Genomic DNA, 27831 nt, shown 5'->3' with positions numbered 1-27831 from the left:
AAAAAATATAGTATTTATTAAAAGCATTGTATCTTTTTTGTTTTTAAGGTTGAATAGTACTTTTGACCTAAAAATAGTGAGTTGAAAAAAGAAGAAAAAACTTACATGTTCATCATCAATTGTTGTATAAAGCAAGCCATCATTAGTTAATTCTTCAATCGCTCGTTCTATATTACCGCCTCCTATTGTTTTTGCGAGTTGATGAATATTAACACCTTCATTTGTATTAGGAGCAGCGTGAACAGCAGCCATAACCTTTTGAAGATAAGGAGAAAGATTTCGTAAGGAAAATTGAGCTCCTAACATCTCATTTATATTCATTGGATCATGAATACCATAATTTGAGGAGTTTCTATCAATTGTAGTAAATGGTTTTGAAGAATCATTATTTTGAGGTGGACCTCTTGTAAAATAAAGATGAATAGCGGTTGTTTCTAAAATATGATACTGGACCTCATTTAAATCCGAAATTGGACGTATGTGATGTGCATAAATGTGTCTTTTATTGTTAAAAGACTTTAATTGACCAATAACTCGAACATATGTATCAGGACTAGATAAAAAATATTTAAATGAAAAAATCTAATTAAATGGCATACGTAATGTCAATGTTTTTTTTTGGATTATCATCAGTAATAGTCTCCATTTCTAACCATTGTTTGACTTCAATTAAGCCTGTTCCATCTTCCATACGGTAGGTAATATTAGTAGATTGGATAGAAATGTTGCGTACAACCGCAACAAAAGTAAGCTGTTTTGTTGAATAAATAAGATAAACTATGTTAGAAGCACCTGACCAATCTCCGTCCCATCAACTTTAAACTCTGCATCTGGATGTTGTTGAGATGCTTCAAGAATTTGTTTAATCATAACTGGACGGAGTGTATTTCCACTTGAACGCTTTATAATTAAGTGTTTTTCTTGGAAAAAAAGGTGAAAATTACTTTGTTTGAGCCATTGTTTAGTTCTTTGGCTCCTTGAGATCCATAATTCCCTCCAATAAAGCCTCCTCCACTTTGTAATCCATATGATGTTCCATATATATTATAATTCGTTATTTCTCCATAATCTGTGCGTTTCTATTAGAAAAAAAAGCGATTTCAATCAAAATTTGTCTTTCCGTTCATATTTTCCGTGTTTTTATGTCTTTTTTCCTGAAATTAGTGCTCTTATTCTTCTTTATTTCTTTCTAGTTTGTTTCTTTATATTTTTAAAAATTAAAAAAAAAGAATTCCTATAACATAATTATATGAAACGAATAGAAAAAATGTGTAGAATACGTCGGTGCCTAAAAATCCTTCAAAATCTCAATATATAATGTCCTTTTTCTGGAAAAAATAATTTTTAATTGAGCATCGAGGTGTAACGTCAGACATCGAAAAAAATCTATACTTACCATAAAAAAAAAGATAAAATAGTCATAAAATACTATTTTCTCATCAGATCTATGAATTAGACCTTGTTTTTAAAGAGTTAATTAGTATTCTCTGAAAAAACCGCTTTTTTTTCTGACATTTCCTTGGATATTTAGGGATGAAATTTATATCATGCCTAATCAGTAATTATTTGGTTTAAGAGATAATAAAATGGATTTTAAAGCGTCACAGATCTTTGACACGATTGCTGAAAGCCCTTCATAACCTTTTTTCCTCGTCAGAAATACCTCAAAAGCTTCCCTCTGAAATCAATGATAAAATATCACAATATTTGAAAAATCATGATAATCCAGATTTTTTTGAGATCCAAAAGCTGCAGGAACAGCTTCTTGATCTTTATCATATGAGAGTAGAGCACAAGAATGTGTCTTTTCAGGGTCTTTTTATTTGTTGTTTGCAGAAATTTAGATCATTATTAATTGGAAAAGAATATACAGAAATATGGTGGAATATTATTGTTAAACATGTATTTAGTTCATGTCAACAGCAGAGGAATACGCTTTTGAACGCAGAAAGTATTCTTTTAAGTATGATGGTTTTAGAAGAGGATACTAAAGATCGTCTTCATAAAGAAAAACAGGAGTCTTCAGAAATGATAAAGAGATTTTTATTTGAATTTTATTTAAATAATTCTAAAGAGGTGTTTTCATCTGTTTTAAAAAATTCTTTTATCGAAGATAAAAGACGATATATTTCTGCGAATATAGAATCTATATTGATAGGTTATGCAAAACAACGAACAAAAGTGAGTATTTAGAGGATTTGTATGTGTTTTTTACACTTAGGAGGCATTTTTTAATGATATTGATGTATATTTTGTTCAGAAAAAATATAGACTTCAAATTCTAACTCTACTTTGTGCATTTGTGAGGTTACAGGGGCCTTATTTATATACTATTTTTGAAACGCCATTATTTGAGAATTTATTACATTGTCTTGAAGTATTTATTTAATATTATATTATAAAGTATTTTAAAAATATTAGAATGATAGTTCTACAACGGTTATATCGCTATCTCTTACTATTTTAGTTATGTTTATGCCTCATATATGTAATTTACTTGGGAAATATTTACCACGTTTATTTAAGATTTATGTAAGAGTTCTTTGTTGGGATCGCTTTGGAGCTATTCAAAAACATTATGATGTTTTAGATAATGAACTTGAAATCAAAAATCAAGAAGCCCTGCAAATATTTAGTCAATCAAATATCGAATGGGAGAAGCTAGGTATGTCTTATTTTATTTTTTGTATATTTCTTATATATTAGATTCATTATTTGATATATCGCCTACTATACCGCCTAATTGTGTTCAGTTTTTCACATTTATTTATGGTTTATATCCATTGAATTTCTTAAAATTTCTTCATAGCGCACAAACTTATCTTAAGGAAAAAAAGGATCAATATTATATGTATTTTGATGATGATATGATAAGGTCTAGGAGCGAGGTTTATCTATTTATGTTAAAAATAATGTCTAATTTTTTATAGTCTCTTGTTAAAAGACATATAATTCATCCGAATCTATTATTGTTTACATTTGAAACAGAAATAACTGATCAAACTCGTTGGATGAAGTTAGAAATTGCTGATATTGTTGCTAAATGTGTTAGTCTTGATATATTTAATACTCCACAACTATCTTCAAGAAATATTGATAGACAATATAAACAGAAGTATGTTTTTTTTTCTAAAAATGTTTTTAATATTTATTTTTAAGTGAAAATAATTTGTCTGCTTGTTTTAAACCGGCAGAATCAGATACGGAACAATTAAAGGATTCTATATTTGATAGAAATCGGAATCATTTAATGTCACATATATTTTTCTCTAATCCGGAAAATATTATATCATCTCATTTTGACTCAAATTTAAATCAAAACATAGCACCCGTTAAAATAGATGATATGTTGAAACTATACGAACAATTAAATTCTAATTCAGATATATTAGCAACAGGTCAAATAGATATGTCATTAAATAATCTTTCTCTAGAATCAAAAGAATCTTTAGTTTTGAAATCAAAAACAGAAAAGTATGTTAAAGATTCTGTTTCTTCACCTTTATTTTCTAAAACGTTGGAATCTGACGCTACAGTTGCATCATTAAAGAGAGAAATCCTTCTTTTGCAAAATGAGCTTAATTTTGAAAAGTATCTGAAACTTCAGCACTTACATCATTTGAGTCGCCTTAAGAGGGAATATATATTGGATTTATCTGTAGAAGCGGAACGACAAAATTTGTATAACACGACACGAGCATTAAAATCAAGACTTGTTAATCTCCAGTCAACTCTTGATAGATTAAGATCAGAAGCAATAACTCGACAAAATCAAAGAATTAAACGGGAAACTGAATTAAATACAAAATTGAAGTTATTACGTGAAGAACAGAAATGTCTTAAAAGTGATTATGATATTATGAGTGAAAAATTGGAAGAATCGCAGAAAAATATATCATATCTTTCTATACAATTACAACATAGTAATTCTGAAAGGTTTAAATTAAATCAAGAACTTAAAGAATTGAAAGCAGAACAATTAAAAAATAAAAAAATGGAGGTATCTGCTTATGATAATAATGAACAAAAAAAAATACATCTTGAAGAATCGCTTAAGAAAAAAGACGAATTGTTGGAGAGTGCAGATAAAACAATCTTTGTATTAAATCAAAGACTTCAACAAAAAGAACATGAATATGATATCATAAAAAGGTATTTTTTATCTAATAATTATTATATTTTTAAAAAATTTTAGTCAATATAATCTTCTGTTAATTAAATCTATGGATATTCCTTTTCACCATATAGTTAATACAGAAATTGCTGATTCAAATACTTTTCAAGAAGATCGTTCTCTAAAACTAAATAACATATTATTGGAGGAATTTAATCTTCTTGAAAATGCTCATCAAAAATTATTATTGGATTACAGAGCTATTCAGTCGGAAATGATTTCTAAAAACTCTCAAATAGAAATTTTGCAACAAAAAATTGCTCAATATCAATCTCAGAATAGCTGAATATTAATTTCTGGTTATTTTATATGGGCCTCTAAAACTAGAAGAGCGTATATAATTTCTAAATTCGTTTCTTTTTGGATTAAAATTGAGAATGTAAAATTCAATTAACAATATCTTATTTCTTGAATATCATATATATAAAATATAACCAATTACTGCAACATATTGATTGGAATTTTATTAATAGTTTTTCTTGTATTTTTTTTATAATTCATAAAGCAAATAAATTATCTTGCTATTGCATTTTTAACTTTTCTAAGTTCTTTCCAGATCTTTGGCTCACGACGTCGCCTCCTAAATATCTTTGATTGTGTCCATAATTGAAGTCCATCCGTATATCTTTTATTCCACCTGTTAAAAATAAGATTTAAGAAAAATTAAAAAATATTGTCTACGGATCCAAATTTTCCGGTTCTTTAGGATATATAAATGGCTCTTTCATGTCAACGATAACTTTCTTGAACGACGGTGTCCTCTCAAGCATCTTTGTATAATCTTTTCTACGAATTCTCTTGCGATAACATATCATTGATCTTACACGAGTAACCTCAATCCGATATATATGAAAAAGATAATCCTTAACATCAAACTTGTTAACTAAAACAATATTTAATACTTTATTAGTAAAATGGTTATAGAAATAACCCGTTATTGGGACTTTAAAAGCTGCTTGAGTTGGTAAAAGATAAGGACTCCGCAATAAAGTAAAAACAATATTTGGCAAATAAACTGGTTTTTTCCCTAATTTAAAAGGCGGCTTCATAGATAAGTAGATCTACTTTTTCATGAAAATGATGTTTTAATGACCTTTAGATGATATTTTCGAGTTATTTTTTATACGTCGATTATATATATATATTTAGGGTTTTTTTGAATCTGAAAAGTAAAAATCATGATATATAAAAAGTATCTAATGTAATAGTTAGAATTACCTGTCTTGATGTCCAATATTTACCGCTTGAAAATCTAGTATTATTTTTTTTAGTAAATATTTTATAGACCTTATGTAAATTATTATAAATAACTAATGAACTTATTAAAATATCAGAATGTAATAAAATATAAAGAATGATGTACCATATAGAGGGTTATTAAATGTGTCTGCACTTTTTGAAAAAAATTATAGGAAAATGAATTAGTGGCCAGTTTGTATGTAAAAATATATGAAGAAACGGTTTTAATTCTTGTTAAAAAGGCCCAAATATCTTTTTCTATCTTTCTTCCCTTTTGCAGGAGAATTTTTTGTGTTCTCATGAGTACTGTTATCTAAGGTTTTTTTAAATGACGTATTATTGGAATTTTCAACGCGATTATGATTTGAATGGTTAGAATCCTTGGGTATTCTTTTAGATCTGAAAGAAGATCTAGAATGTATTCGTAATGAGGGTATTCTTGATGGAAGCTGATCAATAGGAAGACCTAATGATTCTCTTGGTAATTTTAACATTGATAAGTTTTGAAGCCATTTTTTTGTCGTTATCATATTAGTAGTTATGAGGATTATATCTCGATCATGAGTTTTAGATAATTCATAACAAATGCGACTTTCACTATATGTTGCACCTCCTACAATAAAAATAAGTATTCTTTGAGCTGACTCACTAACAAGATCATTTTTTTTAGCCCATGTTGGTTTTCCTGTACGTAATGAACCGTGTATTAAAGATATATTTTGAGTTTTTTCGCAAACATCTTTTGTACTTGGAAATAATGCATAGCTTAAATTTCCATTAATATATTTTTCTATAAGTGTTTTACATAATGGAGTAAATCGAGAAAGCTCGTATGAATTTTCGTCATTATTTTTTGTTTCTAGTATAGGTTTTCTTCGAGGCTTTGTATCATTTAAAGGTTTTATTACACGAACGCCTAAACATTCTAAATTTTTTAAAACTGAAACATCTTTTGGTGATAAATTTGAATGTTTTGAAAGCTTATCTAAATCTCCCTCGAAAATGCCATTTTTGTATATTATATATAACATTATAAGCCGAATTTTGTCTGTTTTTCTAGAGGAAACTAAGTATAATTGAAAAAGATAGTTCTACTTACGAAAGAGATGAATCATCTAAAAGAGGAATCATTTCTTCCAATACAGTCTTAGGCACTTTACCCTCTGATGTTAAGCCAGTTGCGCAATTCTGATACAAATTAATATATTTCTGCATATCAAAAAAAAAAAAACCTGTTCAATAACACCAACAGAAAAAAGTTTATGCTCCTCAAATATTTTCATACATTCATATACTATAGATATGTGTAATGAATATTTATCCCTCATTTCCTGGAAATGAGGAAGACTATATAACATGTTCTTCATATCACTTAGACTTGTATTTTTTTTGCTATTAATTATAAGTCCTAATTAAACCATGTAAATTATATTACTTATCGTTGAAATCAGAATTTTCTGCATAAAATTTATTAAAATCTCCCATTAATTTATCTATGGCATCACGTATATGCTGATGCCGTATTTCTGCCCAAATAGAATCCGTTTCTGTAAGAACAGCTTCTTTAGTTTCTGCTTTTTCGGAGTTATTGATTTGATATTTGTATTGTTTTCCATTCTTTATAGGAAGAAGATCATTAGCCATTGCCTGGTATGTAAATTCATGAACAATCGGGGCACAAATATCAAAAGTTCTATCAATTATAAAAAGAACACTTTTTGGTCGAGAAGATTCTCGTGGGAAATTATTATTTGACTTTTTATAGTTATCAAGTTGTTCTTGAAGTAATTCTGCAATCTTTGTGCAAAAATGAGGATTGGATGAATTGGTTGAAGGTTGTGAGTAATATCGAATAGTAGGAAGTTCTCCAAGAGTTATACATACAGATGCAAGCTTTATATAAATATCTCAAAATACAAAAATTACAAAATATTTACCTTCTTTGCAAGATTATGTGTTTCCATATTAATAAGCTCTGTACAAAAAGGATTATAAAGTGTAAGAAATGAAAATGAATTACGAAATGTAACTACTTTTGATTCAAAAGGATAAAAATCAAGATACATTTCATTGGTCGTCTTAATAGGTGTTGTTTTTGATGATTCTGTTAATTTCTTTGCTAGTTTACCACTTAACCCTTTTAATTAATTATAAATTATTTGTTATTTAGAGCTTAAAAATCCAAACCAGATATAAAAAATAAATGTATTGCACTATACATTTTTTCCTCTTTAGAAGTATCGTTCAAAATGTGTTTAATTGTATCATACTTTGGCGAAACAAAGTATATTGCTTCAAGTGTAGCATTGGCTTGTCGTTTTTGTTCAATAAATTCAACCGCTTATCCATATTAATAGCAAAAAAAAAACATCTCTACCCTTACATGTGACATTTTCTTCAAGGAAATCATTCAGATTCATAACATTATTAATAATTTCTGAGCTTTCATTGTCTACAATTACAATTTTCCACTATATGTATTTTAGTCTTAAAAATAGTCTTTTTTTCCAGAAAAAAAGAGATATACCTTTATCTTTGGCTGTATACTCCTCAGTGATACTATAAAATCTAGAAAAAAAACGTTATTTTATCTTTTTTTTGAAAAAAACTTAAACTCACGTTCTCGAACAATATCAATCAATGACATGTATTTAAAAATCTTTTTTTTAACAAATATATCTAAATATACTGAAATATCTTAAATATATTCTTTATTCTGTTAAATATCTGATTTTTTTGAGATATTCAGACAATCTTTTATTTTATAAATTTTGTAGTTAAAACCGTTTATCGCAAGATTAGATCTTGGACCTACAAAAAAGATATAAAAGGCAAGATCCCCCCGATTTTTTGTTCAGAGCTAATATATCTAGGAAGGAAGGGTTTAATGAGTATTTTATTGGTAAATATGGCTAGAAAGATGTTTTAAACGAAGAATTAATGCTCATTAATGGTTTCTTTGTGTTTATATAAAGTTTGTCCTTTTTTTTGCGATTTTTTAGGGCTTCAGAGAGGTTTTATGCATGTTTTTTTGAAGAAAAGGGATATTTATGGAGTTTGGAGGTTTTTTTCTTTTAATTCGGGGGCATATATAGGGAAAATATTGAGATTTTCAAATAATAGAAGAAAAAATGCTTTAAAACCTATAAAAACTAAGAGATATTGGAATTTTTCTAAGTTATTAAGAAAAAGAATTGAATATTTTGTGCATATACGTCTTTTTGAGAAGTTAATTGATGGAAAATCAGAGTTTCGGGGAGAAATACATAAATTACCAAAGATTTTCTCGGAAAATTTGTTAAAACAGTTAAAAAATACAAAAAAGGCGATTGGTGTTGATAGTTCTCCGATAATTTATGATTTGTGGTTGTCATATGTTTCAGAAGGTGTATTAGGAATTGATAGAATGTTAAAAAAAAGTTTTTTGATGTTTTTAATGGTCAGAAATTTAAGTGTTGGGGAAATTAGTCGTCAAAAGTTATTATCAGACATGAGATATCCATCAGAATGGTTTCCAGGGGCTAGAGCGTTAGAACGAAAGTGGTATTTACATATTGGACCTACGAATAGTGGAAAGACATATCAGGCGTTGAAAAAATTGGAAAAAGCACGATCAGGATGGTTTGCAGGGCCTTTAAGGCTTCTTGCTAGAGAAGTGTATGATAAGATGCTAAGCAAGGGTATTGTCTGTAATTTAATTACAGGCGAAGAGCGAATTATTATGGATCGAAATGCTGCAGTTCATGTTTCAACAGTTGAAATGGTGGATCTTAATAAATTAATGGATGTGATAGTTGTAGATGAAGTGCAAATGATTGCAGATTCTCAGCGTGGATGGGCATGGACACAAGTTCTTCTTGGAGCTCAGGCGTCTGAGATACATCTTTGTGGAGAAGAAAGTTCAAGTGAGCTTATTTCAAGAATTGCAGAAAGTGTGGGAGAGGAACTTAAAATATATCGTTATGAACGGTTATCTCCTCTTGAACCTTTAAACCATAGTCTTTATGGTGATTTGAAAAAAATTGAGCCGGGTGATTGCATTGTTACGTTTTCTAGAAAAAATATATTTCTACTTAAGAAAAAAATAGAAAAGGCAACGGGTCAGCGTTGTGCGGTTGCGTATGGTGGACTTCCTCCTGAGACAAGAAATGAACAGGCACGTCTTTTTAATGATCCAGATAATGAGTATCGAGTTTTAGTCGCATCGGATGCAATTGGAATGGGCTTAAACTTGTAATTATTAAGACATGCTTCTGTTTATTTAATTATTTTAGGAATATTCGTAGAATTGTCTTTCAAACATTGGAAAAATGGAATGGCACAAAATTTTTACCGGTTTCTGTTTCACAAATAAAACAGATTGCGGGACGTGCTGGGCGATATAAATCTATTTCAGCTAATATGTTAGAGGCATCAATGTCAGGCTATGTTACATCTTTGGAACAAAAGGATATACGACCGTTGCATACTGCGCTTTCACAACCTCTTCAAACTCTTAAAAAAGCGATACTTTTTCCTCCTTTACATATTCAGGAATTATTTGCTTCTTTTTTTCGACCAGGAACATCTTTAGCTTTAATAATTAGGAGGTTTCAAAAGTTGTCAAAGACGACTGGTCTTTATTCAATATTGGATACAACACAACAAGAAACAATACTTGAATTACTGGAGTCAATTAGCGATTTAACAATATCCGAAAGGTTAATTTTATCAGCTGCTCCAATCAATCTTAAGGATTCAGAAGTGATTTCAGCATTTCTGGCATTTGCTACAATAATTAGTTTGGGAAAACCGAGAACAATTCTTGAAATACCAGAAGTTGATCTGGAATGTTTGGATTGTAAAGTTGATTTGGATTTGAAGCAGCTAGAGCGTTTAGAAGTACTACATAAAATGCTTTTGATTTTTTTATGGTTATCGTAAGGATAAATATTGTTTAATAGTGATGATTAATGTTTAAAGGAATCGATTTCCTGCTATTTTACTATCAGGACCAGAATGCCAGGAAGTAAAAAAGACATGTGAGAATCTTATCAATAAAAATTTAAGTAAAATAAGTTATGTTCATGTATGAAAATGCATTTTTTTTGGAACTAGCCAATATAACGAAAAAATAAACCGATTTATAGTAATGATTTTATTATATATACACGTTAAATCTAAATAGAAAATAGTAATATTTTTTCATTAACAAATTTTTATTTAATAACCAAATCTCAGTTGTGTAGAATTAAAAACAGGGGGTTTCCAGTGAGCAAGACCGTTTGGATCTATTTTTCTTCTTTGTTTTGTTTTATATTTTTCATATTGTTGTTCAATTGCTTCAGATATGCATATAATGTGCTGTCCTTTCTAAGAAATAAATTAATGAGAAAATATGAAAGAATTATATTTATACATAATATTTAAGAAGACTAAGGTTTTGGATTGTATGTAAAACATCTTGCGATGTCATAGATGTCTTATTGGCAATTTCATCGATTGTTACTTCAACCCTTGTATTCATTAGAAGTTCAATAACAACATCTGCCCAAAATGCTCTGTAACTAAGTAAACCAAGATCTGATAAAGGTTTTTCAGGTGATCCTAACTTTCCTTCTTTTTTTGAAAGTTCATATGAAAATTCTATAAGTAATCTTCCATAGCCTAGTCGTTGATATTGTGGTAGAGTTAAAATACAAGCAACATTATAATTTTCAGAAGAATCTTTTTCTTTTGAAAAATAACCAATTAAATGACAGCCATATTCATCACGTGTTGTCATGCAATAAAATAGAAAAGGGTCTACATCATAATAAAGTGTTTTATGATCTAAAAAGCATTTTGATAATAAACATAAATTTCTACACCATGTATGTTGTTTTCGTCCATCAATTTCAAAGAAAGAAATGTGTTCATCGCGATATATCTCATTTCCCGGGGGATGTTGTAATGTACACTTCATCCTATGTCTTTCGTATTGTTTTTTGGATCCAAAATATGAAAAACAAAATTCACATATATAAATTAGATCGAGTTCAGTCAATTCAATAGGATATGGACTAAAATACCATGGTTCTATTTCGTGTCTACCAATTTGTATCATTGTAAGATTCTTAACACGTGAAATTTCATGGATATTTTGTGCCATAGATCCTGATGTTCGTAATTTTTCAATTTCATTTGTCTTTGAACATTTTTCCTGCCCCTTATTTATACAATTCATTTGATCACCCTCAACTATATCTAACATAATATCTTCTTTTTCTTCCTGTGCATAGCAACCTTCTTGGTTGTCATTTTTAGGCTTTAATGTAGATGTTTTGTCTTTTTCCTTAATTTCTTTTAATCCTGTCGTTGAAGCATCCAACGAAACTTCCTCTCTGCATATACGATGTCTCTTACTTGTTCTATCTTCTATTTTTGTTTCTGTATCGTCTGTTTTTTGTATATTTGACTTAGATATCTTCTTGGCTTTGTCTACCTTAGGAAACTCGATTTCTTTTGAAAAATCTATTCTTGAAAGAGAAACCCATTCATCTAGGCGCTATCATATGCCATTATAATCTGAAAGATCTCTTTTAAACGCCTTAAATACCTTATTAAAGCCTTGATAATGAACATAAAAATATGGTTGGTTTTTTCGTGTTTGAAGCGATAAAATCTCCGCTTTTTGAAAGGATTTATCTTTCCTAACAAATATCTTACACCCCATACTAAGTTTCTGGGACTTTAGGTCCTCTATCTGCGAAATATTTGCTGATACTTCTGATGACATGTTTTGTCGTGTTTCTGGTAGTTTTTTGGCCTTTTTTTTTCAAAAAAAAAGGAAAACTATATATTCCAATCTCCGTAATTAAATCTATAATGTTTTTTTCGTTTATTTAATGATTATATTCTTCTAATTTCTTTTTTTAAAAAAATTGACGTTTTTTTCCAGCCGAGATCAAAATATATAAATATATATATAATGTATAAAAAGGTCTAATATTGTGTTCACTAGCCAAGTAAAACACTGTGCAAAGAATATATGATGTGCTTAAAATAAAATATATTGTGTAATTTGTTGATACAATGAAAAAGAAGATAACCGATAACGTGAGATAAAAATGAATAGTATAGATAGAATATCTGATTGTTTTGAGCTTTTAATATGTCTTTTCTTTTTTTTTCCAGATGTTTTTGTGTATTTTTTGTGCCTTATCTGTAGGTCGTTTTATGAAAAAGAACTTATTGTTTGTTATTTTTGTTTAAAAAAAATGTGTGTTTTTATAGAGATAATATTATTTATCCCGTGTCATCTTCTATCTCTGTTACTGAATGAATCTAGAAAAAAGCATCAAAATTGTTTTAATAGTGAAAAATGTAAATTTACAATATCAGCTAAATTGATCCATTCCTTCAATGTCCTAATAGAAGTCCCAAACTCTGTATCATAATGAGGAATTTGTTTCCATATATTAAAGGCGGAAAAAGTGCCTATTTGGTGCCATTTTTTTGTTGGCACTATTGTTTCATTCAAATCAATATTATTTGTAGAACAGTTATCATTTAACTGTTCAAACATCTGAGAAATAGGACTATCCGTATTATATATAGCGCCTAGAATGCTAAATATTCCTGTATATTTCGACTATTGTACTTAAAAATATACCTTCATATGTTGATGGAAGAATAAATGAATTTCCTTCTAAACCACGGCCACGAAAAGTTGCATAATAAGTAGAATTATCTACTTAATTATAAAATATGTTATTATTAAAAGAAATTTGTTGAAAACCTGGCGTAGATCTTACATGAAAATATTTTGAAACATTTGCAGGTCCATCCCACTGAATTTGACAAGGTAAAAGATGTACCTTACAATCAAAAGAAGTCTGATAAGATGGGGTACTTTGATGTGATGATTTTGATGTATTTTTATCTAAAATAATTCTTACAATTTCTTGATTCATATTTTTAAAGATGTCGAAAAGTATAAAAGCTTTGTAAGTTGAAATAATCTGATATACATTAAAAAAAAAAAAGAAAAGCAGCATTTGAAATCCATTTCATTGCTTTTTTTAGACCTTTCTAATCATGTTGCATAATTCTGTTTTATATAAATTATTTTTTGAAATTTTGTATCTAAATTATCTTCTTATTTTTTGGAAAAAAATATAGTATTTTTGTTATTAGATATGATAATTCATGTTTTGATGTGTTTTTGAGTAAATGATCTTTGAAAAATTAAAAAATCATGTTTTTCTGATAATTTTCCATCTATTTCATATTATTAAAATTAACTATAGAGTTATTTAATATTAAGATATTGAAATAAAGAATTAAAATGTACTTTAGTTGTTTGAATGATTAGAAAAATTAATAATCCTTTTTCTTTAGATTTAATGAATAGCAAATGATACACGATCCATTTCAGACTTATAACGTCTATAAAGAAGCATTGTTACTCTTGCATCTTCTACCTATAGAATAATTATGAATTAGTTGTGAGAAAAAAATGATGAATATTGGCAACCGAAGAATGTGTTTTATCTTGAATAGATATATTTAAAATTTCTTTAGCTAATCTTTTTAATGATGGAGTTCTTCCTTTGGAATATGCTTTAAATGGCTTGAATCTACTTGTGTCTCTTCTGTAATACATTGTTATAATTAATATTTAATGAAAATCGGTTTTTTTACATGTCTTTTCTTGGATGTGATAAAAAAAGTACATCAAGATCATTTTTTATTGCATGACCAATTAGTATTCTATTTTTTAACAAGTCTGAAACTTTTCTTTGAACTTCTTCGAAACTAGGTGCTGTTTTTTATGTCAAAAACACTCTTAATATTGTTTTTTTTACCCTTTTCTAAATCAGAATGAGTAACACCACTAATCCATGTTTTGTAATCTACCACCCGTTCTTTAGGTTTAACGAATGTGTCTAAAATTATATTTCCATGGTAATTGACGATACTAATTCTTGCTAAAACTCTATCTTTTCTATCACAAGGTCCTACTTGAACCATTTCACAATCTAATGCAATATAACGTCCAATACTACTCTTATAAGTATATATAAATATTACTTCATTCATAAACCGTGTTTTTTGTGTATTATTTGTTTCTTTTTCTGACTGAATTATATGTTCATCTGATAGACTTTTTTGTCTGCAAAAACCCGGCTTTAAAAAAGAAAAAAAAGCTTCTGAAGATTCCTTTATCTTTACATTATTTTTCAATGCCTTATTTCTTTATTTTTATTAGTTTTTCCTAATAAATATCATTTTTTAGATAAAATATACTTATTTGGTTTAATTGATGGGGTTTTCTTTGTTTTTTTTTGGATTTTCTTAGAATCTCCTAAAGACTATTGAAAATAATATTTATTTTTATAAGAAATCTTTGAATATTTACCTTTTGGAGGCTTCTCCAGTTACATGAAGGTGTATAGTGGTCAAGCTGCATCAAGTCATCGATAAGATTAAATAGATAAGATAAAAAATATATAAAACAAATGAAAAGTTGAAATAAGTAGAATTTATTTAAAGACTAAAAATATTAAAAGGTCTTTAAAGATTTTATACATTATGATTATGAGTTATAGATAGATACTTGCTTGGTTTTCTGAAGTTTTTTGTATAAAAAAGTGCTAGATGGTTTTATTTTTATATTTCTTGGACTTGTTTCGGGCAAATATAATCGAAGAGTGTCGATTTCTTGTTCATCATATAGCGTAAAATCTATGGTATGTTGCGATGGTTCAAAATATTTCGGTCGTTTTACAGATTGATGTTCTGTATAAACATAAGATGATGCAGGAAGGTTGACAAAAGGTTTTGTATCGTTTTCATCAATAATGGAAAGACATGACATATTAAATGATTCATTAGAATGATTTAAAGAATGCAATGAAACGTTGATTGCGCTTTTTGGATAATTTTCAAATTCTAAAGGTGAAATTGTGGTTACTGAAAGACCATCTTCTACATGATCTTTTGGTGTTTTAGAGTTAGAAAGATATGATGCAAATTTTTCATTATTTTGCGCGAAATTTCCTGCTCTGGCTAATTGTTCCATTACATCATCAAAAGATCTCGTTGATGGCCGTGTTGAATGGCGTGTAGAATGCGAACTATTTGTCTCAGGATGAATCACTGGTACTGAAGGTAATGTCGATGCGATTGTTGATGTTGCGGATGCTGCTTTTGTATTAGACGAACGTTTTAAAGAGTGTGTTGACGCTGTCTGTGATGTTCGTGTATTTTGTGAAGCATAAGATTTGGCATTGGAACGATTTGTGTGAATTAAATAGTCCGTAGTATTTGATAATTCTTTTGATGACAGTATATTTTGCTTTTCAAAATATTCAGAAGTTGGTGAATCAGTTTTTTTCGTTTTAGAATCGTTGTTCGATTGAACTGTTTCAGTTTGGGCCGCTGTAGGGAAAAACCGTGATGATGTCCGTGAATGAGATGGGCTAGATTTGTTTGAACTTTTGTTCGCTGTTAATGGAGCTGACTTTTTCTTTTCCGAAGTACAAAAAGGCGTACTAAATGAATCCAAAGATTCCTCTAATGCTGATGTATCTAGAGAGATGCATGCTTTATCTGATTTTTTTTCGGAAATATTTGTACGCTCTTTTCTCCAGTTATCATTAATATTAGATTGATTAGATGTGTGCGATGATTTCAAGCATTTTTGCTTTGAATCTATATGTGCTTGTTTATTCGCTTCTGCTGATTTTCCATTTTTTTCACTGTGTGATAACTGTTCTAAAGAAATAGTTGAAGGCTTTTTTTTTAACATTGTTTCTGGCGTATTATCTACATTTGTTTCTGAAAAACATGATTCATGTATGTTCTAGAAATGTTAAAGACTTGTTCATTTTATTTTATGATCATACCATTTCAGGTTTATTCGGCCTAGTTATACTTTTATGTGTTTGTATAATAGCTGTTTTTGTATGTGAATGAGATGAATTAGATAAATCTTTTTTTCTGATATCATATTAAAATTTAAAAGGAAAAATAGAATAAATATACCTTTCTAGCAATTTATTAACTGTTTTTAAATCACTTTGTTCTGAAGTAAAGGATTCTTGTTGAGATGAAACTGAAGCAGCTATAGATGCGTCGTTTTCTTTAGATGGTACTGTTTCTGGAAGTTTCGGTTTTTGTGCAAGTTTTGCTAATTCTTCTGCTTTCTTTCTTGCACGTTCCTGTTGCATTTTACGTTCCATCTCTTCTTCTTCACGCCTAAGACGTGCTTTTTCTTTTGCTTCAATCATAATTGCTCTTTGAAAGGCTTCAATATTTTCAATCATAGGATCAAAAGGCTGTGTAGATTGAGATAAAGCTGGTTTGGTTGTGCTCGTTAATCCAGTTGTTGGAGCTGAATGTTGAGGTAAATTTCGAGACGATGAATCCGAATCTTCTGATAAGGTTAGCGATTTTTTCCTTGATTCATTGCCAATAATAGAAATGGGTTTATATGGTTTTTGCTCGCATGTTTCCATTGTTTCTTCCTTTCTTAATTGAGTGGATGCTCGATGACGAGATAGGAATGATATATTGTGTCCTATTCTTGTCTTACTATCTGTACTTGCCCTTCTTCCAGCTCTTCTTCCATTTTTTGTCGAATCATCTACTATATCAAACTTTCCTGTATTAACATTATATATTTGCGGCACAACTGGTCGTTGTGAGTTCCAAGACCGATCATAATGTTCTTCGCCAAATCGTTCTTCTTTTGAAATATGTTTATCCCATGTCTCCTGGGATGTTGTTTCTGTTTCTACTGTCTCCGATGTTTTCGTTTGCATGAATGATGGTGTCCATACAGGTAATTCTGTTGGCTCTGTAGGTTTTGTATGTGAAGTAGATGTGCTAACAGCTTCTGATTCTATAGACAACTCTACAGGCATTGATGATGCTGTATGATCTTCATGAGGTAATGTAAATTTTGTACCATCGGCAAATTCGATCGTATCGCTCCAATCTGTTTCGTCATCATCCATCTAAACAATGTAAGTATATCAAGACTTTCTTAGCGATAAATTTACTTCATCCCATTTCCCTGCCTTATCATCATCACTTGTTGCTGAAAGCCTATGTACAAGATGAATTCCATGCATCGAGGATAATTCCTCATCAGTATATTCACGAACAGGCGCTACAAATCACTTAATATAGTTTAACCTATATTATATAACATACGCTTTCTATTCCTACCCCATACTGGTGCGCTATTATGACTAAGAAATCCTGATGTTTTTGTTGTTATCGATTTTCCATCTAATGACTTTATAGATACACTTTCTTGATGTCCACCAAGACTATAGGGTGCTGGCGATGATATTTTTGTTGCTAGACGAGGTTTTCCCGGGTTTGTTTGAATTGTAGTCGATGTCGATGCTTGTAAAAATGATCCACGTCGAGAAAAAAATGCTCCACTTTTTTCCATTTGTGTTGCTGAAATCTTAGGAATACTTGTGGTTGGTGGAATAGGCGCTTTATTAAGAAATTTTCGATTAATTGATGCTGATTTAAGTTTAGGCTTTTTAAAAGCAAAAATATGTGGAACTGTTGAAACATTTGAAAGCGTAGATGACTGATTCTCTCCCGATGTACCCTCTTCGGGTATTGTTTTCCCCGTAGATCCTTCTAATGATTTTTCTGCTAAAATCGGTTTTTCTATAATTGTTTTGCTTTCTTTTGCTTTAATTGTCTCATTATTTAAATCACTCATTAAACAACTCTCCCCTTCCAAACTTCTACTATTCTCCGATACATTATCTATCTCTTTTGTATCTAATTCCACATGTATATTTAAAAAAATTTCTTTTTCTTTAAATGCACCTGTCTCCACTTCGTCTGTCACCTCCGTAACCTCTGTTCTCTTCGGTATAGAAGATTCTAATCCCTCCACAACATCCGATGCATGATTTGTCTCTATTTTATCTGTTTCTTGCGTTTTTTTTATATTATTATTTATTCTTTCTTTTAACGCACTTTTTAAATCATTCTTTAATTCTTTATTTGATCTATTCTTCTCTAACAACGAATTAAACATTTCATCCTCTATCACATAATCTTTATATTCTTCTTTTCTTTTTATACTAGATGTATGCGTTATATATTCGTCTGATGATTTCGCTAACATTTTAACTAATGTTTCTTCTAATTTCACTTCCCCTCCTCTCCTTTCCTCTTCTTTTAAAGATCCCATTGGAGCACTGCTCTCCCTATTAGCAGAAACTTTTACTGTCTTATCATCTTTATCATCCGCTGCTTCTTTCGCAACATTTGTACCTGACCTCATTCGTTGTAATAACTTAAGAATTAGTTAAAACCTATATCTAAATAAGTCTTCATCAAAATACTATAAGATTATCTGTTTTACCGCGATCTGTCGCTTATTTTCAGATGAATGTAAACTACTCTGTACGAGGTTCCGTTAATACTTGAAATGAAAGCACGTGATGATCACGTGTATTACAGTTTGGTGGATCACGTGACTTGAGTAATAAGTATAAAGGCTGAATATTGAGGGAAAAAAACAAATATTATTTAAAAGATATAAATCTATTATTTTTTCTCTTAATAAGAATATTTTTATTCATGTATTGAATGTTTATGATAACCTAAAAATAATGAGTTATGCCTTAAGATATGAATTGAGCTTACGTAAATGAAAATAATAGTCTATGAAATGTATTAATAAATGTATTTTTTATTAAAAATCCTAACCTAAAATATATCCAAATATAACAAGCCCTCCGATTGCATGTAAAACAGGTTGAGCCTTTCCTCGGCCATTAAAATAAGTTTTTTTGTATTGTTCAACCCAGTTTCGAGGGGATATTGTAGGAGCAGGACCTCGAGGAAGTCGTGCATAAAAATCAATTATACGACGAACACGTGATGCGTCCATAAGATTGAGATTAGGAGTTAATTTAGGCGGAATCCAACGATGAAAAGGTATATGTTGAAGTCTCATTGTAAAAAGAGGTTTGTCAGTTTCTTGGGATAATTATGAGTGGTGTATGCGTAGTATATGCGTTATGTATGTGTTCTATGTGCACTATATGCGTAATATACACATAATATATGTGCAATATATACACTTTACACTGCTACTTTTTTTTGAGCCAAGTTTTTTTTCTTTCGAAGACTACTATAAAAATTCCTTAAATACGTTAGATTAACCCCATATAAAAAATAAAAAAAACATAGAAGTATATTCTATACTCAAATAAAGATAAAAAAATCTAAGTTAATATCTTTAAATACGTTTCAAATACATATAGCTCGCATATAACGCTTATATAACGTGCATACATTACGCATATATAGCGCATAGATAACGCATAGATTATAAATATATACTAAAATGAATAAGGATTTAGTTAGATCTGTTCGTATTTTTCGTCCTACAAGGACTACTATGCAAGCAGGTGCTCGTCATCCTGAAATATGGCGTCTTGAATGGGATCTTAGTTGTTCTCATCATTGGATGAATCCTATAATGGGATGGACATCATCAGGTGATCCTCTTCAAGCAATTCATCTTAGTTTTCCTAGTCTTAAAAGTGCTATTCGATTTGCTGAGAAACAGGGTTATTCATATCATGTTGAGCCTGATTCAACCCTAACTAAATTTGCTGTTAAAAGGTATGAGACCTAACCCTAGTGTTTAGGGTTTAATGATTTTATAGTTATGCAGATAATTATCGGGCGGAAACTATGAACCCTTCCAAGTATGTTTTTTTGTTATTTATATTATACAAGTTAATTTATTTCATTCAGAATATCTCATACTAAATAAAAGATATATATATGTATTTTATTTGCTTAGGGATGGGTTATAAATGACGTTTGGGACACGCGTGTGTCCTTTGGTTATATGAGTACCACTCGAGGAATTTAATTTTTTATGTCTCCAGAAACATCTGAGCAAGCGTTAACTTTAGCTCGTCTACTTCGTCATCAAAGTTTACTGAAGCATCGTTCTGGTGTTTTGAATGGTAAACGAGTAGATTTTTTTAAAGGTTTAAATATTTTTTATTTTTATTTTTTTTTTAATTGTTTAGCCAAATATATTTTCCGTTTTTTTGAAACATCATTTTATGTTAAAAAAGCAAAGAAAACACCATCTTTACCATCAATTAAGACAGAGGAAGATGTAGTAAAAACTATTCGTTTATTAGTTGATCATGCTTTAATTCAAAGGGTTGATAAATTATCATCTCGTAAAGATCGAAGAGGTGTTCGTTCATATCGCTTACAAACATATGCATCTCAAGAAGAAATAACGCAAGATGCTTATTATGCATGGCTTTATGATTTTGTTCCTATGAGTACATTTTTTCTTGGTTTAGGTACTCTTATCCTTATTTTAATAATTATTGTGTACCCTCTTTGGCCATCTAAAATGCGTCGAATTGTTTATTATTTAAGTTGGGCTGCATTAGGATTAATTTCTTTATTAATTGTTATTACTATTTTACGTTTGATTTTTTATGTTATAACTACAACTTTTTTACCTCCGGGTATTTGGATCTTTCCAAATCTTTATGAAGATGTTGGATTTGTTGATAGTTTTAAGCCAATTTGGGATTGGCATCGAGAAAAACATAAAAAGATTCGAAAAAAGGAGTAAAAAGATATTGTTATAATATTTTTATTTTTTTTCGTTATCAAAATTCTTGAGATATTACAAAATCAATTTTTTATAGGAATATATATGGAGGTTTTTTTCAAGATATTTGTTATGAATCACATTAATCTACTTTTCGAATACTCATAGGCAAAGATATTAAGTAAAATTGAGTTATTTGATTTAAAAATATTATTAGATAAGGTTTATTCATAACATTAGATATTTTTGATAAAAATAATAAAAGTGTGTTATTTTTAATTAAAGATATTTGATTATTTTGGCGAAAGATTAAGTTTTTTAAGCATAATTTCTCCATCTATTTTTTCGTAAATGATTGTTTATTATACTAGAATAATTTTGAATGAGACTTTTAGAATGAAACGAATGTTTTTTGTATATTTTTGTTTTATTAAATGATATTTTTGATTTATAAAAAGATATGGTCTAGAGATTAATTCTGACTTTTGATTTGTGGAGATTAACTAAAAATAGCTTTAAAATTTGTATTATAATTGTTTTTTATAAGATAAAATCTGATGATTTAACACCTTGACCCAACTAATAAGTAATTTATTTGATATTATTAACAAGACAATTTCTTTTTATCTTTTAAAGAAATAAAAAAATTGTTATTTTTAATAAAGGAATAGCACGAGGCAGTAAAGCTGTGTATCTAGCCCTGATATTTCGTTAAGACTTGCTATTTTTAATACCCATTTCGACTTTATAAAATATCCTAAGATACAAATATTTATATCATGGCGGATTGTAAATATATGCTTTTGTTTTTGTATATCATTATTATATAAATTATATCGTCTAAGTGCGCCCTATATTAATACAAATAAGCCAATTTTTATCTTGAACAAAGATAGAAAAGAATTATTTAATCTATTTAATTGTATGAATTGATGAAATACATATTCTTCTTGGTAAGAAAAATGGAACTGTTGATATGAGAAATAGGAGTTCTATTGCCAAAGAAATGAATATATGAAAGAGAAATGATTTTAAATATAAAGGATAGGAATAAACTTGTGATTTTTTGAAGTCCGGATTTTGAATTGTTAATATATATTTCTGGATTCTTGACTTAACTTCTTTAGGATTCAATAGTTCTGTGGCAATTATCTGTTTTCTCCGATTTTCTTTTGTTTAATCTTCTAAAAAATATAAAAAAAGTTAAATAAATTGTTTCGAAATATTGAAAAACGTTTTCTTGTTTTTATTGAGAAAAAAAAAATGTATTCTTATTATTTTTAAGCCAGACCCAAAGTTTCCCTGAATTATATACATTTTTTACTGTCTTCCTAACCATCTATATTTAAAAGAAATATAGTAAGTTATTTTGATAAAATTAGAGATGATCAAAACGCTTTATTTCTAAAACAATGTAGTTCACTTGTGATTCTTTTTTCCTCCTAGTATACAGTTTTTATCAAATTATTAAAAAGACGAACTTAAATCATCCAATTGATTTTTAAAGATAAAATGCTATTATAATAATGCATTCTTTATCATTAGTACCTTTAATAATTCAGAAAGAGTTTTCGTAGAAATTTTGTTGTCTTTTTATTCCTTTTTTTCCATGGGTTCCCAATGAAAAACATTTGCTTTCATACCAACTCCGCTCATGGCATGTTTTTTTAAATATGCAAGCCATATTTCAACCACACGTGGATGTCCATCTTTTATTGTAATAAGACGCTTATGTGTAATGCGTTCAAAGTTTTCTTTGCTCTTTGTATGGATAAAAGGACCTCTTGGAACAGTCCAGCGTTCAATTCTCTTAGGTAATGGCACTGGTCCAGATGCCGGGAGTCCTAAATAATATGCTACTCTCATAGAAAAGTCTGCAAAGAATGCTAGGCGAGGCACTTCAAAGCTTCGCATCTGTAATGAACATGTAATGATTCCATAACGTGCTGGATGACGAAGAGGTTCAAGATATGCTGCTTGAACATTTTGAGGAAGCTTCGATATATCCTCAATAGACAAAGAGGCTTTAAAGGACTTTGTTTGAAGTGTTTCATTGTTTTTTACTAGATGTATTGTTCTTATAGAATGTAAAATGCCTAATAAATTGGTTGTTTTATCCGTGTACTTTTTTCTGACGATATCTGTTATCTCGCTAATATTACACGTATATATTGAACTACTTAATAGACTTGATATGTGTATTTTATTTAAAATATGCATTTTTATATGATCCGTTTAGTTTGTTGTTTGTATTGTATCTTTAAAAAATATTTATAAAAAATCATAAAAACATAGAAACCGATTTAAATGAATTATTTCGTTGATCTGAGCGATTGATGTTGTGTTTGTTGTATTTATTTTATGTATTATTTCAACTAAAAAATATAATGACCAATTTTCGATTCCGAAATTTGATATTAATATAATCAAATTATAGAATAAAAATATATAAGAATATCCATTTTCAGTTTATTTTTGATCTTTCTTTATCCTTCAGATAATATATATCTTTCTTATATGAATATTTTATGATCTTCAAACTAAATAGTTTTGAAATAGTTATTGATATATTAATATATTTCTTAAATTTCCTAAAAATAACAAGGTCTTTGTCCAATGCGACTTGATCTTATTTGTTTATTTTTGTAGTGTTAAAACGTTTTAATTGCTAATAAGTAGTTAGTTTATTTTAAGATAATAAAATATAATAATTAAAGAAATATTAATTTTACCTGTAAAAAGGACTTGCTGTTATGAATGTGATCGCTTGCAAGAATAATACGAACACCTGGTATATAAAGATTAATTTCATGAACAATTCTTGCTTCAGTATAGGTTGTTCCACCAACCATATAGACAATGATATCTTGAGGCTTTTCTTTTAACGTAGTACTTTCTTCGATACAAGGATGGGTTTGTTCTCGGAGACGGCCTTTAATTAGAGATGTAAGTATGTTTTGTAAACGAGGTCGATGTTGTGTATATACATTTTCAACGTCATTTAATCCTTTAAACCCACTTCTTGCTCGTGAAAAAATGCTTTCTAACTCGTATAAGTTGTCCAGTCGTTTACTTGATCCAGCATACTCGAGAAGTGTATTGATAATCTTTGGTTTTTAGAAATATTTAAATAAAAGAAAAAAATTACAGAAAGTTCCTTTGGTGTCACACCAGCTTGTGCTAGTGATAATATAAGAGATGAGAGTGTATTATTTTTATTTTTTTCATAGCGCAAAGCGTAAAGAAGTACTAGTCGAATCTTGTTATTGTTTGAAATTGGACTTTGGATGAGTTTTTGTAAATTCTAAAAATTATAAAAGTGAGAATTCGTCTTTATATAATTTTTTGTTCTTACTTTTAGATCTGTTGAATGGGAATCGTTACATGCTAAGCTTTGTTCCAGTTCACTAACTTCTAGCAAGGATTCTTTATTTACTCGAGTACTAAGTTCACTCATCAATATTACATGTTTACTAACGTTTCCAGATAATTGCCGAAATTCTGGATATTCCTCAATAAATCGTTTCATATCTGACACATTCTGGATTTCGATATTCGATTTTGTTTTTGAATGATAATGATCGACATACTCTTTAATTCGTGTTCCTAAATCTCCGAAATTTAGGTACATATTTTCCTTGAAAAATGCATCTTGTTCAGGAGATAAAATAATTTCCTATAAAAATATTTATGACATCGTCTTTAGTAATGTATTCATACTTTAAGTTTTTTTTCATAGATCATGTTCGAAATATCAACACGTCCATGCTCAATTCCTACTAATTCATGAACCATTGCCTCGTATGTCCATTGAGTCAGTAATGGTGTCACTGGATCGTTGCAACGATCTAATATTAAAAGAATTGGCGCTGCATCCATACGATAAAAATTAAACAATTGCTCTTCTTCTTCCATCATCTTCTTCACTTCATTACCTAGAACCTTTGCCATATTACTGTTTCTTTCATAACGAATTATTGGTTTCTTCTTCAATGATAATAGTATAGATAACAATCCGTCACGTGACTTTTGTAATGCTATTGAATCCCAAGTATCCCATCTCTTATTCCAAAGATTATGTGTTGAAATTGGTAAATAAAGAGCTGCTAGATCTGAATGTACTGCTAAATAATCTGCAAAAATTTCCTTCTATATTTTAGCTAAGATTTATTCATATTTAAAATATAACTTGTAATGATTGTACAACTTCATGATCATCTGAAGCCGCTAGTATTTCTAAATAGTTTTTGTTAAGAATATTCGTAAAATCTTTTATTTTTAGAATATATTGTTCATTTTTTTTCATCTTACAAACAAAATAACGCCCATATTTTGGTGAACGAAGTTCTTCTGATAAATGCTGTACCGATTCAAAACATGGCTTAATAACACAAATGCATGTCAAATGACGTACATTTTCTCTCTTAGAATTCTCTAGACGGCTATCATTTGTTAATATTCTGCCATATATACATCTTAACACTTTCTCAATCAAATAAATTTCTCTGCTTAAAAGAAACGATTTAGTCGTTGCCATAGACATCATAGGAGTCTAGAATAGATTCAAAATCAGATATTTCTTCCATAAAACATGTATATTATATTATCCAATATATATATATATATATATTCGTTTTCTCTAAAAACCATTTATATAATATTCACTCACCGTAGATGCATCTAGAAGCATTATTTTCATTCCCTTCGACAGACTTGCTATTGTTTCTATATAATTCTGAATTACCTGAATAACGTTCATTTTTCAGCAGCTGATTTATTACTTTTGGGAGGTTAATTTTAAAGAAATATCACGTGTTTTGGGTGTTTTATACTTGTCACGTGATATCAAGCAGGATGTCACGTGTTTTCGATCTTCATCTTTAACTTCAGGATTTCTTAAGAGGTTAAAATGGCTATGGATACTGGTTTATTAACAGCAATTACCTTGGGAGTAGTACTTATAAGATATCCTGTTGATCTTCCTTTATGGATTGACTGGTTGATTGGCACAATTGCGGAAGTTATTGGTATTTCTATTGATAATTTTAAGCTTCTTGGATGTCTTATTTTTTCGTATCCTTCAGCATGTTTTTTGAGAAAATTGCCCTCTAAGAAGCCTTATTTTAAAAATATATTCAATATTATGTATAAATTGTGTTTTTTTTCTTAAAAATTGATGGGTTTTGCAGTATTTCTGTTTTTTTTTTGATTGTCTTTAATTTTTGGTATGCTTTGCAAACAGTCCTTATTAGTGCAACTGGGACGTATATTATTGTTAAATATATCAAGGGAAAATATATGCCGCTTATTGCATTTATTTTTTTAATAGGACATTTGAGTGTTAAGTAAATTTGGAAGTGATTTAATTTTATTTTTGGCTAAAAAATAGTCATTTTTGCCGTCAGTTTTTTAATCTTGATCCTGGAATGGATGTTACGTCTATCCAAATGGTTCTTTGTATGAAGCTTACAGCATTTGCATGGAATGTTTATGATGGTCGACAAGATCTATTAGTAGAATAAATATTGTTTACTTGAACATTGCTTATTTTTGCAGACATTAACTCAAAAACAAAGAAAATATTGTTTAAAAGAACTTCCATCTTTGTTGGATTATCTTGGTTATATATTTTTTTTTCCATCTTTTATTGTAGGACCTTCTTTTGACATGGCTGATTATTATCATTGGTTGACAAACGGTACTTCAACTTATGTACCTAAAAAAAAACATGCCGATAAGCTTAAAAAACGGTTATTAAGGAAAGATAGATATTATGCATTAAAGAAATTTGTTTCTGGTTTGTTTTATCTTTGTTTATTTCAATTGATGTCTTTATATTTTTCTACGGCTTTTGTTCTTAATGATGAATTCCTTGAAACAACTCGAATTTACAGGTAGTTTGAAAGTAGATGTATTTTGAAGAAAAAGAAAATTAATTGGCATTAGATTTTTATATCTTATTCCTTTGTCAATAACACATCGTTTAAAATATTATGGTGTTTGGTCAATTGCTGAAGGTGCATGTATTTTGTCGGGTATAGGTGATGTTACAAGAAACCATAATGGTGATATTATTCATAATTCTCTTGAAAATATCAATCCATATGATGTTGAAATGGCACAGAATACTAAACAGTTGTTTGAGGCTTGGAATAAAAGTGCAAATCGATGGTTAAAATATTATGTTTATTTAAGAGTAATATCTTATAATGATAATGCAAAATTTAAAGGCTCCTTTGTAACATTTATGGTAAGTGCTTTATGGCATGGGTGTAAGTAATATTTAATTTATTTTTTTCCCTTATTTTTATAGTTTATCCGGGTTATTATTGTAAGACACTCCTATATAATAGTTTTTAGAAAATTATGCTTATCATCTCTAATTTACATAGTATCTTTTATAACTGGAGCATTTGTACAAATTTTGGGAAAATATTTTAGAAAACATATTCGACCTCTTTTTTTAACTAAAGACATGAAACCAACTAGATACAAAATATTTTATGATGTATTATCGTTACTAACCATGCAATTAACATGGGGATATATTGCGCAGCCTTTTGTTATTCTTGGTTTATGGGATTCTTTACGTTTTTGGCAACGTTATGATGTATGTTATTTTATAAGTTTAATCATACTCATTTTTTTTCTAGTTTTTTGTGCATTTTGGAATTCTTGTCTTGTTCTTACTATTTCTAAGTCCTTTGAAGGCTTTGGTATATTAATTTGACATTTTTATTAAAATTTTCATATTGAATTATAATGGCTTTTTATACATTTTTAATGCGAAAAAATGGCTAATTAATAAACA

The 27831-nt window shown here is 29.0% G+C and overlaps 15 protein-coding genes across 15 annotated transcripts; 5 read left to right on the top strand and 10 right to left on the bottom strand.

Annotated features, from left to right (window-relative positions):
* Positions 1-29: 29 nt before the first annotated feature.
* PNEG_02917 (hypothetical protein) lies at positions 30-1019 on the bottom strand. The gene is made up of 4 exons (XM_007876767.1): positions 945-1019; positions 600-900; positions 106-553; positions 30-67 (listed from the first exon to the last, which is right to left on the bottom strand). Exons 2-4 carry the CDS (start codon positions 689-691, stop codon positions 44-46), a joined length of 564 nt encoding a protein of 187 aa, XP_007874958.1. The 5' UTR covers positions 692-900; positions 945-1019; the 3' UTR covers positions 30-43.
* A 528-nt stretch (positions 1020-1547) lies between these two features.
* On the top strand, positions 1548-4460 carry PNEG_02916 (hypothetical protein; the record flags this gene model as incomplete). The annotated part of the gene is made up of 8 exons (XM_007876766.1): positions 1548-1558; positions 1608-2181; positions 2225-2377; positions 2422-2665; positions 2707-2888; positions 2931-3115; positions 3160-4152; positions 4196-4460. 8 exons carry the CDS (start codon positions 1548-1550, stop codon positions 4458-4460), a joined length of 2607 nt encoding a protein of 868 aa, XP_007874957.1.
* Positions 4461-4651: 191 nt separating this feature from the next.
* PNEG_02915 (hypothetical protein) lies at positions 4652-5262 on the bottom strand. Its single transcript, XM_007876765.1, has 3 exons — positions 5106-5262; positions 4856-5057; positions 4652-4811 (listed from the first exon to the last, which is right to left on the bottom strand). The coding sequence occupies exons 1-3, from the start codon at positions 5221-5223 to the stop codon at positions 4688-4690; spliced, it is 444 nt and encodes a 147-aa protein (XP_007874956.1). The 5' UTR covers positions 5224-5262; the 3' UTR covers positions 4652-4687.
* A 279-nt stretch (positions 5263-5541) lies between these two features.
* On the bottom strand, positions 5542-8186 carry PNEG_02914 (hypothetical protein). Its single transcript, XM_007876764.1, has 9 exons — positions 8033-8186; positions 7941-7981; positions 7797-7884; positions 7601-7753; positions 7351-7550; positions 6849-7306; positions 6646-6805; positions 6513-6601; positions 5542-6469 (listed from the first exon to the last, which is right to left on the bottom strand). The coding sequence occupies exons 1-9, from the start codon at positions 8058-8060 to the stop codon at positions 5638-5640; spliced, it is 2049 nt and encodes a 682-aa protein (XP_007874955.1). The 5' UTR covers positions 8061-8186; the 3' UTR covers positions 5542-5637.
* Positions 8187-8300: 114 nt separating this feature from the next.
* PNEG_02913 (hypothetical protein) lies at positions 8301-11260 on the top strand. Its single transcript, XM_007876762.1, has 4 exons — positions 8301-9646; positions 9688-10332; positions 10376-10586; positions 10634-11260. The coding sequence occupies exons 1-3, from the start codon at positions 8364-8366 to the stop codon at positions 10485-10487; spliced, it is 2040 nt and encodes a 679-aa protein (XP_007874953.1). The 5' UTR covers positions 8301-8363; the 3' UTR covers positions 10488-10586; positions 10634-11260.
* On the bottom strand, positions 10616-12170 carry PNEG_02912 (hypothetical protein; the record flags this gene model as incomplete). Its single annotated transcript, XM_007876761.1, has 3 exons — positions 10616-10765; positions 10812-11939; positions 11991-12170. 3 exons carry the CDS (start codon positions 12168-12170, stop codon positions 10616-10618), a joined length of 1458 nt encoding a protein of 485 aa, XP_007874952.1.
* Positions 12171-12679: 509 nt separating this feature from the next.
* Positions 12680-13347, bottom strand: PNEG_02911 (hypothetical protein; the record flags this gene model as incomplete). The annotated part of the gene is made up of 4 exons (XM_007876760.1): positions 12680-12718; positions 12768-12994; positions 13047-13124; positions 13173-13347. 4 exons carry the CDS (start codon positions 13345-13347, stop codon positions 12680-12682), a joined length of 519 nt encoding a protein of 172 aa, XP_007874951.1.
* A 114-nt stretch (positions 13348-13461) lies between these two features.
* Positions 13462-14846, bottom strand: PNEG_02910 (hypothetical protein; the record flags this gene model as incomplete). The annotated part of the gene is made up of 6 exons (XM_007876759.1): positions 13462-13677; positions 13728-14028; positions 14078-14198; positions 14242-14630; positions 14684-14748; positions 14796-14846. 5 exons carry the CDS (start codon positions 14844-14846, stop codon positions 13869-13871), a joined length of 786 nt encoding a protein of 261 aa, XP_007874950.1. The 3' UTR covers positions 13462-13677; positions 13728-13868.
* Positions 14847-14972: 126 nt separating this feature from the next.
* PNEG_02909 (hypothetical protein) lies at positions 14973-18701 on the bottom strand (the record flags this gene model as incomplete). The annotated part of the gene is made up of 5 exons (XM_007876758.1): positions 14973-16241; positions 16285-16378; positions 16424-17397; positions 17443-17552; positions 17597-18701. The coding sequence occupies 5 exons, from the start codon at positions 18699-18701 to the stop codon at positions 14973-14975; spliced, it is 3552 nt and encodes a 1183-aa protein (XP_007874949.1).
* Positions 18702-18977: 276 nt separating this feature from the next.
* PNEG_02908 (hypothetical protein) lies at positions 18978-19379 on the bottom strand (the record flags this gene model as incomplete). The annotated part of the gene is made up of 3 exons (XM_007876757.1): positions 18978-19023; positions 19067-19084; positions 19130-19379. 3 exons carry the CDS (start codon positions 19377-19379, stop codon positions 18995-18997), a joined length of 297 nt encoding a protein of 98 aa, XP_007874948.1. The 3' UTR covers positions 18978-18994.
* Positions 19380-19772: 393 nt separating this feature from the next.
* PNEG_02907 (hypothetical protein) lies at positions 19773-20228 on the top strand (the record flags this gene model as incomplete). Its single annotated transcript, XM_007876756.1, has 3 exons — positions 19773-20053; positions 20098-20139; positions 20189-20228. The coding sequence occupies 3 exons, from the start codon at positions 19773-19775 to the stop codon at positions 20205-20207; spliced, it is 342 nt and encodes a 113-aa protein (XP_007874947.1). The 3' UTR covers positions 20208-20228.
* An 87-nt stretch (positions 20229-20315) lies between these two features.
* On the top strand, positions 20316-21195 carry PNEG_02906 (hypothetical protein; the record flags this gene model as incomplete). The annotated part of the gene is made up of 2 exons (XM_007876755.1): positions 20316-20430; positions 20473-21195. 2 exons carry the CDS (start codon positions 20316-20318, stop codon positions 21039-21041), a joined length of 684 nt encoding a protein of 227 aa, XP_007874946.1. The 3' UTR covers positions 21042-21195.
* Positions 21196-22613: 1418 nt separating this feature from the next.
* Positions 22614-23240, bottom strand: PNEG_02905 (ribosomal protein S10; the record flags this gene model as incomplete). The annotated part of the gene is made up of 1 exon (XM_007876754.2): positions 22614-23240. One exon carries the CDS (start codon positions 23238-23240, stop codon positions 22614-22616), a length of 627 nt encoding a protein of 208 aa, XP_007874945.1.
* A 338-nt stretch (positions 23241-23578) lies between these two features.
* On the bottom strand, positions 23579-25789 carry PNEG_02904 (hypothetical protein). Its single transcript, XM_007876753.1, has 8 exons — positions 25690-25789; positions 25332-25572; positions 25210-25289; positions 24741-25166; positions 24376-24696; positions 24169-24324; positions 23753-24127; positions 23579-23688 (listed from the first exon to the last, which is right to left on the bottom strand). The coding sequence occupies exons 1-8, from the start codon at positions 25777-25779 to the stop codon at positions 23650-23652; spliced, it is 1728 nt and encodes a 575-aa protein (XP_007874944.1). The 5' UTR covers positions 25780-25789; the 3' UTR covers positions 23579-23649.
* A 140-nt stretch (positions 25790-25929) lies between these two features.
* PNEG_02903 (hypothetical protein) lies at positions 25930-27823 on the top strand (the record flags this gene model as incomplete). The annotated part of the gene is made up of 8 exons (XM_007876752.1): positions 25930-26165; positions 26210-26365; positions 26410-26533; positions 26577-26914; positions 26967-27292; positions 27334-27351; positions 27413-27630; positions 27674-27823. 8 exons carry the CDS (start codon positions 25930-25932, stop codon positions 27743-27745), a joined length of 1488 nt encoding a protein of 495 aa, XP_007874943.1. The 3' UTR covers positions 27746-27823.
* Positions 27824-27831: the final 8 nt, after the last annotated feature.

The sequence above is a fragment of the Pneumocystis murina genome (assembly GCF_000349005.2).
Source record: "Pneumocystis murina B123 chromosome Unknown supercont1.14, whole genome shotgun sequence".
NCBI classification, from domain to species: domain Eukaryota; kingdom Fungi; phylum Ascomycota; class Pneumocystomycetes; order Pneumocystales; family Pneumocystaceae; genus Pneumocystis; species Pneumocystis murina.
The sequence above is the reverse complement of the archived record's forward strand: the minus strand, read 5'-3'. Positions and strand labels throughout refer to the sequence as shown.